Source organism: Periplaneta americana, chromosome 13 (assembly GCF_040183065.1).
Source record: "Periplaneta americana isolate PAMFEO1 chromosome 13, P.americana_PAMFEO1_priV1, whole genome shotgun sequence".
Classification (NCBI taxonomy): domain Eukaryota; kingdom Metazoa; phylum Arthropoda; class Insecta; order Blattodea; family Blattidae; genus Periplaneta; species Periplaneta americana.
In genome coordinates, this window is record NC_091129.1 from 134,802,566 (window position 1) to 134,819,181 (window position 16,616).

Genomic DNA, 16,616 nt, shown 5'->3' on the forward strand with positions numbered 1-16,616 from the left:
GGTAATCTTGCAGCGTAGTCTGAAACATGGAAATGTACTTGGGAATACGTTTCTTCGTTAGATATCTGGCCGTCAACAAGTAATTGGTTATTTACGTAAAATAATAATAATAATAATAATAATAATAATAATAATAATAATAATAATAAACAATGAAATAACCTAATTTTTTGTAAATGTAGCATTTCCGTATAAGTGAATGGCGACGACACGTTGTAAATTACATTCAAATTCCAATTTTATTTGCTAGCTATTTAAACTTGAAATACAAAGATATTTTTTCAAAGGTAACTTACTCCAAATTCTGTTAACTTGGATTAAAGTTTGCTTTCTGTTTTCGGAAGTTGGCTGATAAAACATTAATTAAGAAAGTTACAGAACCAAAATCATACCTACAATAAATTTAGAAAACGCTTTACTGAACAATTTTAGTTAATGGAAGTTTTTGCAATTCAATAATTATAATACAACTTACTTACAAATGGCTTTTAAGGAACCCGAAGGTTCATTGCCGCCCTCACATAAGCCCGCCATCGGTCCCTATCCTGTGCAAGATTAATCCACTCTCTATCATCATATCCCACCTCCCTCAAATCCATTTTAATATTATCCTCCCATCTACGTCTCGGCCTCCCAAAAGGTTTTTTCCCTCTGGCCTTCCAACTAACTCTCTATATGCATTTCTGGATTCGCCCATACGTGCTACATGCCCTGCCCGTCTCAAATGTCTGGATTTAATGTTCCTAATTATCTCAGATGAAGAATACAATGCGTGCAGTTCTGTGTTGTGTAACTTATTGTAGGGATTCGTAACAAGCTGTTTTTTTTTTTACGGTGATGGGTTGTTAACCCTTCGCCCAACCCCCAAGCTGGAGGACCACTATAATAGAAATAATAATAATAATAATAATAATAATAATAATAATAATAATAATAACTATAATTTTTTATTTATATACAGATTTGTCATGTTTACACATCTTTCTATGCCTAAAGTCTTATTCTTGTTCTACACTCTTCTCTATCTATCCAATCCATGTCGTTCAGTCTACAATCTCTCATCTCTGTTCTGATCTCTTGTAACCATGAATTTCGAGGTCTTCCTTTCCTTCTTCTTCTTCCAGGCGGACACCATCGTAAGTAACAACAAGATCGAACACATGAGACGATGAAATAATTATAGTAATCAAGGAACCGTGGAGTAATGAAAATTGCAGCCGATACAAAATAATTTGAAGAAACGTGCCCATTATCAGTTCGGACAACGAAATCTCCCTCAGCCCAGGTTGCTCAAAGACATTTTAGCACCGATTTTAAACATCTTGATTACACAACTTTTAACACTATATCACTTCGGAATATGTATTATATGTCTCTCTTGTGTTAAATTCTATCGTACTGGTGAACATGTTTCGGTCTGTTATTGACCTTCTTCAGAACTGGCTGTTGCTGATCTTGGCGCCTTTTGTTTTATTTCCTGTGATGGTGTGTTTATGTAGTGTAATATGGAGTCAAAGAGTGTGTGTGTTCTGAAATGGAGTTGTGTATTGAAAATTCCATTTGAATGTGTTTTTGTGTCTGTTTATTTCGTATTGTTCTAGTGTGTTTAGTTTCTGGATTTTTGGTTAGATGTGTAGAATTTCCATGTCTGTGTTGATGTCTCTGTAGGTGTGGTTAGCGTTTGTGATGTGTTCTGCATATGTGAAGTGGTTTGTAATTTCAAACTCAACTGTAACACCAGCAACAACTTCTACATAGGACAGACATGTAGATCATTTCAAACACGTTACAAAGAACACATCACAGCCATAATAAAATTACAAAACACTTCCACATATGCAGAACACGTCACAAATACTAACCACACCTACAGAGACATCAACACAGACATGGAAATTTTACACATCCAACCAAAAAGCCAGAAACTAAACACACTAGAACAATACGAAATATACAGACACACAAAACACATCCAAATGAAATTATGAACACACAACTCAATTTCAAAACTCACACACTCTTTCACTCCACATTACACTACACAAACACACCCCCACAGAAAATAAAACAAAAGGCGCCAAGACCAGCAATAGCCAGTTCTGAAGAAGGTCAATAACAGACCGAAACATGTTAACCAGGTATGATAGAATTTAACACGAGTAAGACATATAATACATATTCCGATTTTATTTGAAGAATAATGGTGTGTGATGTTTGTTTTGCAGCTCGGAAACCATGACCAACACCGAGTAGCCTCGCGTTACGGCCCGGAGCTTGTCGATGGAATGAACTTCTTGGGACAGCTTCTGCCAGGCATCGGGGTCACGTACGACGGCGAAGAGATCGGTATGGAGAATACGTACATCACCTGGGACCAGTGCAGGGATCCACAGGGCATTAATGCTGGACCCGAGCACTACCTGGAGCGAACTCGTGACCTCGAGAGGACCCCGTTCCAGTGGGACGACACCACGAGCGCAGGTCAGAGTTCATACTCAAGTTCAAACTGGGTAGAAACTGAGGAGTTGACCGCAACAGTTAAAACACGAGAATTGAACGCTGTGCAGCTGTTATGACCAGTGTTGCCAACACATAAATTGTATTTCCGTCAGTATAACACCTGCAAATCCGTCAGAATCCGTCAAAATTAAAATATACCAAGTAAATAAATTCATAAATAAATAAATACAAAGTAAATTTTAACACAATTTACTTATCAATCCTGATTATTGAGTGTAATTAGTTACCACTGCCACCGGGTATATACCCATTGCAGTGTGAATAAATACATACACATACATACATACATACATACATACATACATACATACATACATACATACATACATACATACATACAAAATAATAATTCGTCAAAATCTAACTTGATTACGACGAAATCTGAAACAGCGGATTCTTAAACATAGTACGGAACAGGCAGGGCTATTCAAATAAAAAGTAAAATCTTCCAAAAATTAAAAAATTAAAAATGACAGCAGCTAAAAATGTCAAAAGACGATGTTAATCGTAATTTCCGCCAGAAAATCCGTCACCCGTCAAAATCATTTTTTTTCCGTCCTCTACGTTGAAATTCCGTCAGTTTTGACGAAATTTCCGTCCAGTTGGCAACACTGGTTATGACCGCGTTAGTTGACGAGAAGTCGCCCATTCACATCGTCCTAATAGAGAGGAAACCGAGGCCGCAGAAGTCTGACTTAACTTAAAACCGATAAGAAAAGAACATAATTGAACAGAAAAACGGACCGCGTCATTTCATAAGATGTCATGTCACTGAATGGCGTAAGAACTTACAAAATATCAAATATCCAAGACAGAAAAATGTAAGCCTACAGCAGTGGTGTCACAAAATCAGCACGGCAACTTGCGATTTTGAAGTTGCTGGAATACCGCATGCTCCTCTGTAAAGGTACGGTCACACGTCGCTACTTTTGCTGCGCAACTTTTGTACTGCAGCTGCAAAAGTTGCGTGTCGTGTTCACACGTAAGCCAAAAGTAGCGCGGTGCACGCTATTTTTCGTGCTGCGCAACCCGAGTGCAGCAAAAGTTGCAACTGGAGGTTGCGAGCCTGTTCACACACAAGGCGCTACTTTTGCAGCCGCAGTCATGCTACAGTTTTCCATCTCCGTGTTGACTTCTCAATATACATTTTGTGGTTATGTTCGCATTATTAAGAAACTCATGCGAAAGCTTACTTATCTATTATTTGCTTTTCTGTCCTAACTAGTATTCAGAAATTGGCATTATTTTTACTATAAAGCTTTTAAAAACGCCTATATACTTAAATGATAACCAACAGCATATTCACGTAGGAATCAATGTTGGTAACCCTCCTGTTTGAAACTACGCTACGGAAAATTAAACGAATTATATCGTCAGCAAATATGCTCAGACTGTGTTGTGCACTTAATAACTGTTAAAAATAATTTATTTTCATCACTTCTAACATTAAAATACATCCAAACAATAAAAGTATCATTGGCACATTTGGGTGGCAACACTGGTCGCAACCGCAGCAAAAGTTTCAACAAAACCGATTTCAAAAATGCTGCGGCTGCAACCCTGAGAGCCCTGTTCACACTCGCTACTTATAAGCTGCGCGCAGCATGGAAAAGTAGCGGGCAGCAGGTTCGGCAGCCGCTACTTTTCGGGTTGCACCGTTGTTCACACGTCGCAGTACGAGAGTTGCGCAGTTTTTTGTACTGCAGCGCTGCAAAAGTAGCGACGTGTGATCGTACCTTAAGGTACTGCATACAATACTGTACGACTATACAGCGTTCAGGCAGAGGTATAGGAAGTGTTACAGTAAGCAAAGAATTGTAAGAAATCACAATCATACAAATGAGACAATTTATTATGTAGGTAGGGATGGAAGATCAAACACCGAACCTATGAAGTTAACTACATCTCGTATTATACAAGTCGTTTTGTTTACATCAACTCAGAGCAGTACAGAGCACTGCTGTGCTTGAATTGAAACATTGCTCGGTATAATCAGGTAATTAAAACAAATAGAGCATAACACACATTTACGAAGGCAACTTACTTCATTCTCTTTATTAAATGTATTCTCTGTTAAATGTACAATTACAATAAAAATCAAACTAAAAGATTGCTTGATTAATATAAGGCAGATAATTTATTGTAGGGCCTACAGACTCAGAAACAAAATTTGGTCTACCTGAATTTTCCAAGTTCCAGTTATAACCAAAGCTCGGAACTTGGGGACTTGTGTCTTTGCACGTGGCTAAGCGACCCGACTTCAATGTCAACAAACTTCCGCTTCCAGCACGGAAGTACTGTCAGGTCCGTTATAAAATTGGTTTATGGCTGGAACAACATATTGATAGTATTATGGTAGGTTGAAACACGTAATTTTATAGCATATATATAATAAAAATAAATATGAGAAATATATCAAATTTACTGTTCTCCCTGTACATTTTATTACAGTGTATGACTACGTACATTCGAAGATTTTCGAACCCATAACTTCTTCGCCTGTTAGTTAAATATGATTTCAAACGAGGAAACTTACTTCCACGTCACGTAAATTGACGGGAGAAAACTTAACATACTGAATGTTTTCACTGTCACTGTTTTCTGTTCGATTTTCAGCAGTTGCTAGCTGATTTCGTATCTGAGAAAGATAAGTATATCCTACATTTTTCTCGAAAATAATTTTCAATCTGTTTGTCACTACTAGGGAAGGTTCCACTACGACTTCATCCATGGCTATGGACAAATTTTCCACCAATTTAAGGGACTGCAATGTCTTTCAATGAATGCCCGTTTCCAGTCTCTGTTCGTGTGTGACACAACTTACAAAATATAAACTCACCATTCGAAGAAAGTAATGTATCTCCTCCGAATTCCTCCACGAAATTCTGTGCCTAAAATAAAAAAAAATGTATTTCTAACTTCTATAATACCCATTCGAATAACACATATTTTCTAATTCCTGAAACAGACCGTTTACCTATAATTCCCTGAATGTCATTGGCTTCGACATGACACAGTTTCGTCGTTCGTCTTCCTGTCATTCGATGTGGCCACTTTCTTAGTACACGCGACTGTCCCTGAGCACTTGCAGCGTGAGCTTTGTGTACGTTGTACCTGTAACCTTACTCAAGCACACGACACAAGTCCCCAAGTTCCGAGCTTTGGTTATAACAGACTGCGTATGCTCAGTAAGAACTGAGCATGCGCAGCATGTTATAACTGGAACTTGGGGAAAATTCAGGTGGCCCAAATTTTGTTTCTGGGTCAGTACAAAAGAACAAATAATAGTAATATGCGTTACAAGAGCGGTATGTTGAAGTTTTCATGTTCGAGGAAAAGTTTGAAAAAGCGAAACGTAGTTGGGCTTTTTTAATTATCGAGAATTGAAAGAAAACATATCGCTCGTGTATCGTACATTATTTTGTGCGAAGATCGTTTATTACATACCTGAAAGAGGAATTTCTAATTAGTTGCAATGAAATCTCCATCTTGGTTTCTGTTCAATGACGGCAAATTTGCAAAACAAAAATATCTATCTTCAACATTGTTATTTTAAAATGTTTTCTGTGTTTACTATACTCCAGCAGGCCGTGATATACGTCTGTCTTTTTTTCCCCCAGTCTACAGTATGATGAGTCTGGATTCTTGTTGATTTTTTCACGGCTTCCTTATTGTTACTTGCATCAGGAATGCAGTAACTTTAGTGGAGTTGTAGAGTTTACTTAATTTTTTAAAATATTTAAAAACAATAATTAACAGTGCAATTTAGTTGAAATTGCAGTGGTAAGTTTCCAATTTATAATTATTACTATATTGAACTAAAAATAATATGTTAAAAGCCTAAAGCAGTAAAATCAATATGTCACTTAAGCGGTAAGAAGAGGGAAATTGTTATGTGTGTTAGGTTGGGAATACTGAATGTGGAATTTTAGACTTTCTGCGGATTGGTTTTGTGCGGAAACCAAGCAAATACGCACGATCTCGCACAAACATTTTTTTTTATTGAAGTATAAATTAGACTTAGAATAATATTATGGCCTATAGTGATGAATTACCGGAGATTGAAATATGTTATACTGCAATAAAATAACTGTTTAAAAGAAGTCATGTCTGAACGAATCTCAATTACTGACCAAATGCCTAATAAGTTTATGTTTGAATTCAATTTTATTTCGACAGTCCCTAGGGTGGTTATCGATTACGTGCGAAAAGACCAAAATCTCATCAACTGCTCGCGGCAAATTTGCTCGCGAAAGGCTACACTGTAAACACATCAAAGGCACGCGTTAGTGGACTAAACAATTTTTATATACAATTTTATAAAAAATATAATAATAATAATAATAATAATAATAATAATAATAATAATAATAATAATAATAATAATAATAATAATAATAATAATAATAATAATAAACGAAGTAATATAATGGTTCCACTGGGTATTCGGCCTAACGTTTCTTTGTCCCCTGCAATTAGGTGATGCTTTTGTTGAGAATTTAATGAGTATAATTCCCACAAGTCCAATTGTAGCTGACTTTGCTGAAAACGTACCTTCTAATTTCATAGAGCCAGACAAAACATTTCCTCCCGAAATTTGGGCTTCATATACAATAACATCAGAAAGAACCACAAATGCTTGTTGAGGCTTTTCATAGGGCTTTCGGCTTGAATTTTAACAGTGCACATCCACACACACTATATACTTTTGTTTATATTTTATATTTATTTATTTTCCTAATAATTGTAACATAAAATATAATATAAACAAACGATACCATTATCCTGATACAGACTAGCACATACATCAAAATTACTGATAGCGACGGTGCCAAACTTAATCCTGCTTATGAAAAGCGCACAAAATATATACAACTCATTTCTCAATACAGACAAGGAAATATTAGTTAATTACAAATTACATTTTTTTAAAGCGTGCCTTATTATTGTAATAAGAAATAATTTTTTGACAAGTACCCAGTTTGAGTATGCAGCTCGTAGTTCATACAGGGACATCACTTTATTTTTACCAACATTTTTAACATTAACCTGGCTATACTCGGAAACACTGTTGCCCCCTTCCATTACAGGAGTTTGATGTTACTAGTGCAATATGTGAACAAATCATTTTACTAGGTATAGGAGGAGAGAAAAGTAGTGTATCCATTTATGTTGTAGGGAAATACGATATTACGATTTTCAGTTTGATGATCACTTTTACGGAATTTATCAAAATACAGTAGAGTAGTAGCATTTTTTTTTACAAAATTCAACTTTTCAGGCGGATATGTTCGTTATGTAATGTCTACTTTATTTAGCATATTAATTATTAGTGTTAACATACAATATAGAGAGTGCATTTAAATTGAGGGGGTCATAAGTAAAGGGCTGTAAGTGCACTTAAGTTACTTTTGAGAAAATGGGGTTTAAATATTTAAGCTTTCGTAAAATCGGTGAAATTTTTATTTAAATTTTAATATGTGATGCGATTAAAATATCCCTTTGCCACTAAAATTTTAGATATTTTAGCTTACACTGGATGCACTTAACTCATGTTATTACAAATGTCACTAGCATTACTTTGCTTCTAGCCACCTCAATTGAAAATAAGCTAATCTGAATTTTTAAACAAGTTGCTGAAAATGGTTGCCGTTCATTACAATGCAGGCTTCAATTCAGTACGCATATTATTATAAACATTTTGAAGCATATTCTCTGAAATTGAATTTATCGTTTCTTGAATATAATTTTTAGTACGATATTATTAACACAGGTTCTTTCGTCTATAGAAAACGCAACCATATTTATGAAACACACTATACACTGCAGTGTTTACTTCACTGCTTGAAGACTTCGAATGCAACAGCGGCCGTAAGTTTGTGTGTCTGACGGGAGCAAGGACATTAGTGAAGGGGTGGGAGTGAAGTACATTCGGAAATACAGGTACAATAAAAATGCAAGTAAAAATAAAATGATGTCCCTGTATATACCCACTGATAACCCAACTGACCGCCGCGCGCAGTTAATGAGTTTCTGGCAGGTAAAATTTTGGCTTGCGCGTAATTGTCACTCTCCGAGTCGCTGATGCTAGCAAGCAGCGAATTCCGGAATCAAGTAATTGCTTAGGTAATCTTTGAACGATATTAAAGTCCTGAAACAGAATATTTAGTATTATCTATAGCCTACTCACATTTAAGAAAGAAGTCTTTGTCTTAAATATCAAGTTCAGGGGAAATAACTTTAATCCAAGTAACAAGTTAAACCTTGCGAGGTACAAAATCACAATACCACTTTTATTCCCTTTGTAAAAACAAATTACAATAAATTTTTCTTACATAGGATTCTCCACCAATGCCTCAACATGGCTGCCAGTGAATCCAAATTACAAGGAATTGAATTTGGCAGCTGAAAAATCTGCAGAGAAGAGTCACTATAAAGTGTACAAACAGTTGATAGAGCTGCGGAAGACGCCAACTATTCGACAAGGAGGCACCCAGGTCGATGCCTTGTCTGAGAAGGTCCTTACTTTCGCCAGGTAAACTTGAGAAACTTTATTGCAGTAACTTCATAGAGTGATTAGACTTAAGTTTAAAAATATGTTACCATTGCTATCATCTCTAGCAAGATTCAGGTACTTATGGAGGCTCCGGTTCCACAAATAATGATATTCATACAAATTAATAATGTGTATTATAGGTACCGTAATATTTTTTTTTATAAGGCAAGGGGACAATTTGTAAAGTTTAAAGAAAACCCTGGACTTTTCCAAAACAAAAAAGAGGGGGACTGATCAACAAAATTTAAAAAATCCTTGTCAATAATACGTAATTAATTAATAAATACATATTTTGTATTGTGTATTCAAATTACTTTATTTGTCTATTCTACAGAGGTAAATGATATTTTACTACTTTACTTTTTTTATTTATGTAGGCCTATCTGATCTAGAAATTTAAGTTTCTGCTGGCATTTTATCATAAAATTCAGCATATGATATCTCACTAAAGTGTGTTTGATAATTAGAAAGGTCTTCATAGTTTCAATTTTCGTTATTTTATTTATTTTACCATAAATAACTCACCAGGAAAAAAGCATTAGATCCAGGAATTGCCAGACAAATCCCTACAAAATAAATCATTTTTTTAGTTAATGGTTTTACTATTGAATGGGCGGAAATTTCACACCATTTCCATAAGCACATTGATTCACATCTGTAACTGCACAGCACGCTACAAACCAAAACGTCAAATGAAGGAACATCATGACAAAAAAAAAAACGGAACTTTTAGCGTCCCCAAAATATTTCCGGGAAAGTGGGACATTTGTCAAAAAATTTAACTGTACTGGGAAATACAGGAAGAATACACATGCCATTGAAATTCAACTTTATAACTCTTTTGGGTGGTCCAGCGTTTCATCTGTAATTAATTTGTAACTGGAAAATGTATATGGCCATCTGGATACCTCTGTTTTGATATAGCTAGAATTTATTAAGACATCCGTAATTTTCCACTATTATCACTGCATCTGTGACTGGAGGCATATTTGCAAAAAAACATTAATTAAAATGTGTCGTTCATCATAAAGGTTTTAAAGTTTGTTATGAAGAAATTAATTCTCACAACTGTAACAGAACTTCGTCGAAACGGAATATGGAACCTTTTTGTTGCATTTTCATCGTGGAATCGAGAAATGTGTTAATAATTATGTTGTTAACGTAGTTTTTCCTTGAATTCCCCTTAGGCCTTTCAAGTCTCAAGTTGGACGAAAAGGAGGTTAAAAACGACAAAATCCCGTGCGCTGGAAAGTAATCATCTCCCCGTCCGCTATACAGGCTGGATGGAACTGGAAATAGATCATGAGGAGAGATCTGAAAAATCTAAATAAGTCCTTTTACTAACATTCATCGTTTTAGAGGAACTCTTTAAGTTTCTATGAAGCATTTGACTGTAACAAGCAAACATTCTGATGGGAGCAGATAAAAAAGTTAATTTTTTTTCTTTCACCATGTTAATAATGTCAAAAGAAGTGCTTATCAAATTTTGGCCACACGACAGCAATTACGAGCCGTCCAGAGAATGATTTTCCCTGGAGTCGTGTACAAAAAAAAAGCATAATTGCATGGAACGATTTATTGAAACAGATACAGCAATTGTTGCGGTATTTGTCAACATATCCTTCACTGGAATTGGTACGTTTGTCATACCATGGAATCAATTTTTGTATATTTGTGTCGTAGAAGTCAGCCACCTGGGATTGGAACCAACACCTCTCTGTCGATCCCATGACATGACAAATCGTCGCTTATCTGACGAAGTGACGTAAGCGCCAAAACCAAAAATTTGGAGATACTTCGCCAGCACACTTCGTTGGACCATATCTGTATTCTGACGAACTGGCGTACATCCATCTCTAATGGTTACTTGGCAGTGGACATCGTGTTATCGTCGTAAACGCCATCGCTCTTTCATTCTTTTTCAGACGAACTGGCGTATCAGACTCGCAAGTCGCTTACGTCTCTTCGTTAGGTATTACCATTTTTAAAATTGGTCGTTACGTCTATGTGTGCAGTGTATTGCTAGGCTCCCTATAATCCATGGATTGCCACGTGATGCCAACAATGAACATTTATTTATAAATTCGAGCAAACAAACTATTTCAACATTATTAAGCTGTCTGGAGTATGAAATTGGCACAAAAAGAAACAGATTGATTGGACTACAGTCAGAGAAGTCAGAGTGACCAAAGACGACCCTAACTGCGTTTTTGTAAAAACCAGTCATTTGGACGAACATTATGAGCAGCTATCTCTGAAATCACGTAATATTTCTGAAATTTTGAAGCTTCCTCTGCCTCTTCTTAATGTCACCTCTCCAAAGATTTCGGTTGAGAAGTACAACTATTTGCAGCAGCTATGCAAAGAGTCAACACCAGTAATAAGAGATGTTGTTTATAAAACTCCTACAAGGAACTCCCACATTAATTCTAGGGTACAATTATTATTATTAATTAACCCATGGACATTTTCAATACTTGTTTGTGTTTCTTAAAATTGTTTGTAAACAAATCAATACATTATTCATTAATTTTATGTAATTAAAAAAAATTCTTGATTTTGCTTTATTAAAATAAGTTTATAATCCTCTTTATTTCCTAGACTTTCAAATAATTATAATGTATAATAAAAATAAAAAATAAATAAAATTAGTCAAAAAATAAATAAAGAATAACACAACTCAAAGAATAGCATAAATTAGTATTATACGATCAGTCATGTGCATGGCGTAAGTGCCTTCCTATTATGAGTGAAATCTTTCGAACAGACGTATCTCCAATTAAGGCCTTCTTGGCCTATAAGGTATCAAAATTTTAGAGTTTGCCATTAGTCCTTATTAAGAGAAACAATAAACGAACTGAATCAATGTATTATCTTTGACGTGTCAATTTATTACTTTGAGTTGTAGGTCCGTATATAAATACACTTTTCTTTCAACTGCTCTCCTGTAAAATTACACATTTGTCGCTTACGCCACTTCCGTCTTTTTAGCGACGAAATGTCTTAGCTCCGGTGGGGAGTATGTTGAAAAATAGCTCAACAATTGCTGTGTATGTTCCAATAAATTTTTCCATTGAAATTATGCTTTCTTTCTGTCAACGGCCCCTGGCAAACTTAATTTTTTACGGCCCTCGTAATTGCGGTCGAGTGGCCAAAATTTGTATAAGCACTTTTTTGACATTATTAACATGGCGAAAGAAAAAAATAACTTTTTTGTCTGCCCCCTTCAGAATGTTTGCTTGTCAGACTGAAACTTGTTTAAATATATTTTAACGTGCATAAATATGATGTGTCCCTCTTGACTTCTGGGTGAAGCTGCGAAGTACAGCGTAATTTCTTCTCCTGAATATACATGATTTTATATTATGTCTTGGTTCCCACTTTAACGTCTTGCTCTTCTTTCATGGCTAATCTGAATGCAATGTGGAGAGTTCTCTATCATCATATTTCTTATTCTGTCTGGAAAATACGAGTTTCATTACATGTCTATCAATACCCTTTACTATACATATAAGAGCTGGCAGACTATTTCCTTATCCAACAACTGCTCTGAAGATGGCCACAACACAGCGGTCGAAACGTCAGCCAGTAACACCAAGACAACGAGGTAGAAGCCCTGAAGCATATCCACACACCCTTTACTAGAATTTACAATGGGCACAATTATTGTCATTTCACCTTAACTAGTAGAAGATTACTCAGATTCGGAATATGGCAAATGTCAGCACATTTCTATTTTCAGGTTCCTTGAAGGTGAAGACTCTTACATAGTTTTGGTGAATTTGGGTGATGAAACTGAAACCGTAAACCTCAAAAATACTTTCGACTGGCTGGGAGATACGGTTACAATTTACGCTGTTAACATACAATCACAGCACATGGTAGGGTAAGTAGAATTGATATTATAAACATAAAATTAACTTAAAGTCTTCCCTTCAATTGCGTAAGTCCTTAAATCATCAAATCTCTTAACACTATATTGCGTTCGTAGCTCGGTCGGACCACTAAAACATTCAAATTTGAAAATTGTACATTCAATAATTGTTCCTTTTAAAATTATTCATGTTTATTTTTTATTTCATCACCCTTAATTAAAAGTTTTCTTGTTTATTTCATCATTCCTAATTAAAACTTTTCTAACACTTGTTTGTATTATTTAGGTTATGTTATAACGGTGCGGCCGAGCTACGAACGCACTATATTATCATACGTAATTCAAGGAGTCACTTTAGGTTTTACATTACAAATATATGAGCACCAAATTATTTGAAGGTGGTCTTTTCTGACCTGTTATCTTACAGTAGTTACTTATGGATTTTATAGAATTCGGAGGTTCATTGCCGCCCTCACATATGCCCGCCATCGGTCTCTATCCTGAGCAAGATTAATCCAGTCTCTACCATCATATTCCACTTCCCTCAAATCCATTTTTATATTATCCTCCAATCTACGTCTCGGCCTCCCTAAAGGTCTTTTTCCCTCCGGCCTCCCAACTAACACTCAGCATTTCTGAATTCGCCCATACGTGCTAGGCCTACATGCCCTGCCCATCTCAAACGTTTGGATTTGATGTTCCTCATTATGTCAGGTGATGAAAACAATGCGTGCAGCTCTGCGTTGTGTAACTTTTTCCATTCTCCTGTAACTTCATCCCTCTTAGCCCCAAATATTTTCCTGATCATCTTATTCTCAAACACCCTTAACCTATGTTCCTCTCTCAAAGTGAGATCAAGTTTCACAACCAGAACAACCGGTAATATAACTGTTTTATAAATTCTTTCAGCGTTTTTGAGACCTGACTGGATGACAAAAGCTTTTCGACCGAATAATAACATATTTATTCTGCGTTTAATTTCCTCCCGAGTGTCATTTATATTTGTTACTTTTGCTCCTAGATATTTGAATTTCTCCTTCTCTTCAAAGCATATATTTATAAATATTATTTTAATGTACCGAAGTACATATGATATTTCCATGCAGATATTCTGCGTCATCATACGATGTAAGAGTAATGGAACGGAGAAAAATTCTCTCCGGCGCCGGGACTTGAACCCGGGTTTTCAGCTCTACGTGCTGATGCTTTATCCACTAAGCCACACCGGATACAACTCCGACGCCGGTTAGAATCGTCTCAGATTAGTGGCTTAGTGGATAAAGCATCAGCACGTAGAGCTGAAAACCCGGGTTCAAGTCCCGGCGCCGGAGAGAATTTTTCTCCGTTCCATTACTCTTTCATCATATATTTATAAATTTTTATATTTGAATTTGGTACAATGTCCTGGTCACGAGTAAATTTCCTTTTTATGTTCATGTTTCTGGATATCGTCACAGGAAGTTGGATATTTCAAAACGAAAAATTTATACCTATCAAAAATTCTTGTATGTCGGTAGAAGATTGACAGGGAAACACCATCACTGGTTAACATGTTTAGTGCCACAGACCCAGCTCAAGTTGGTGCACTACACTCGTGATCAGAGGTTATAGTCGAGTGTGGGTTCGAATCCCGTCGAATTTCTTTCATTTAATTCAGCTGGTACTGCCATACTGCCTTGATTTTATATAACTTTGCGTGTCCTTTCTAGTTTTATTTTTTAATATTCTCTTAATAGCTTCATATATGTAGTTAAATCCTTTTATTTCTACATCTATATCTAGACCTACTTCACCCTGACGTGTTATTTCGAATTTCAGGCAGTTTTAAAGTAGGAACTTGCTCCATAATTGCCTTCTATTACATACTTGCATATATTGGCATTTTTCCTTTCAAATATATCATTTCAGTTTTATCTTTGCAGATAGCCCAAAGTGTTTAAATTATTTTTCAGAGCTCAAACAATCCTCTTTGTAGCACATCTTCTTGGTATGTCACCAGCATACACATTATTACGAAATATGATTTCTGATTGGACAACTATAATCCTATACGAACTCAACACTAACTTCCAATAAGCACTTCGGCATATAATCTCATCGTCTCAAGAGTCCTTGTAATTTCGATGGCGTGATAAATAATTTCCTTACAAATGTGAAGGAAATTGCATTGTGTACAATTTTTTTCACAGATTTCTGCGTCAAAGGGAATTTATGCAATTCCTCAGTAAAGGTTAATAATTTTCTTTACAACTTAGAATAATTTTATTTATGTTACACTCTCATTTGTTTAAGTCATTTCTTTCATGTTTCTTTTGCAGGCATGTACACTCTACCACTGATTTTGAAATTGCACCGAAAGAAGCTTTCGTGTTTACTACTGGAACTTTGTAGGAAACAGAAGGATTGTACATAAATCTCGACTTTATCTAATCTGTTTGTAGTTTCTGCAATGTCAGTTTTACTTATATAAATAAACCAATGTCTCTACTAGTATCGCCTGGTTCTTGGTCTTGTTTTGAACGAAGTTACACTCTGGTTTCCAGTTAGTAGATACAAAAAGCATTGGAAATTATAGTAGGGAATTGAATTTTACAAATTTAATCCCATGTGGAAGAGCTTGCAGGAAGAATTACCTATTCCATCTATGTAAGGTAACGTATTCTTTTTGATCTGGTTTCATATTCTGAACATTGTAGAGGAGCACGAGTTGTCAGTGCGGAAAATACATAATTTGAATAGAATTCAACCTGAAACTATCTCAAAATAAAACTCAGCTGTGTCACTTATAGGAATAAAAACAAAGGAATAAAAATTAGGAGAGATGTACGTGTCAAACTTTCTCCATTCCTGGTGAAGTAGCTATGTAAAAATATTTAAAAGTGTCAGTTTTGGATCTATATTCATCTTTAGTCCCGCGAATTTCACCATTTCTACAGAATCACCAGGGTCTCTGGGCAAGCAATACCACACCTCGTAATATACAGGGTGTTTCATAATTCCTATTACAAACTTCTAGGGGTTTTAGAGGGGAATAAGTACATTAGATAAAGTTTTGTTTTGGAACTCATGTCCGGAAATGTATCGCTTCGATGCAAAATAAGTTTGAAGATCGATTCGATTTAAAATATCCCGCTCCACGGTACGCAAACAAAATGGGCTGATGGCGACTTCTGCAGTCCCCTGTTATCGTGTGTCTTTTGTTTACAATCAGTTCTACAGAGTCGGCTTTCACATCAGTTGTGATTCAGTCACTGAGCAGTACAGGACGAGACAACAGTTCCCTGATGTCGCGTGTCTCCTCGTCATCATTTCATTACTTTAGTACAGGGACATCATTTTATTTTTCCTAACATTTTTAATATTAACTTGGCTATACCTTTGGATTAATGGTTGAGACCCGGAAACACCGTTTGCTACCTCCTTCCACGACTGGAGTTCGATGATACTGGCGTAAAATACAAACAAACTAGGTACAGGAGGGAAGAAAAGTAGTTTATCCATTTACGTAAAGTAGGAAATATCGCGATTTTGAGTGTGATAATTTTCATTAGGTTTTGTTTAATCAATATACAGTACAGTATTAACAATAAGTGTTTTTACTCACGTATTCATTATGCATTGTATATTATACTGTCTACAGCACATTACCGTACGATATAGAGAATG

At 35.8% G+C, this 16,616-nt stretch overlaps 1 protein-coding gene across 1 annotated transcript in view; it reads left to right on the top strand.

Annotated features, from left to right (window-relative positions):
* The window catches only part of LOC138712453 (maltase A1-like), a 41,631-nt gene extending 26,188 nt beyond the window's left edge, over positions 1 to 15,443 (top strand). The window contains exons 7-10 of the mRNA XM_069844278.1: positions 2,226 to 2,481; positions 8,860 to 9,055; positions 12,819 to 12,962; positions 15,269 to 15,443. Of these exons, the coding sequence (XP_069700379.1) occupies positions 2,226 to 2,481; positions 8,860 to 9,055; positions 12,819 to 12,962; positions 15,269 to 15,341 (669 nt within the window). The 3' untranslated portion in view covers positions 15,342 to 15,443. The remainder of the gene's footprint in view (positions 1 to 2,225; positions 2,482 to 8,859; positions 9,056 to 12,818; positions 12,963 to 15,268) is intronic.
* Positions 15,444 to 16,616: the final 1,173 nt, after the last annotated feature.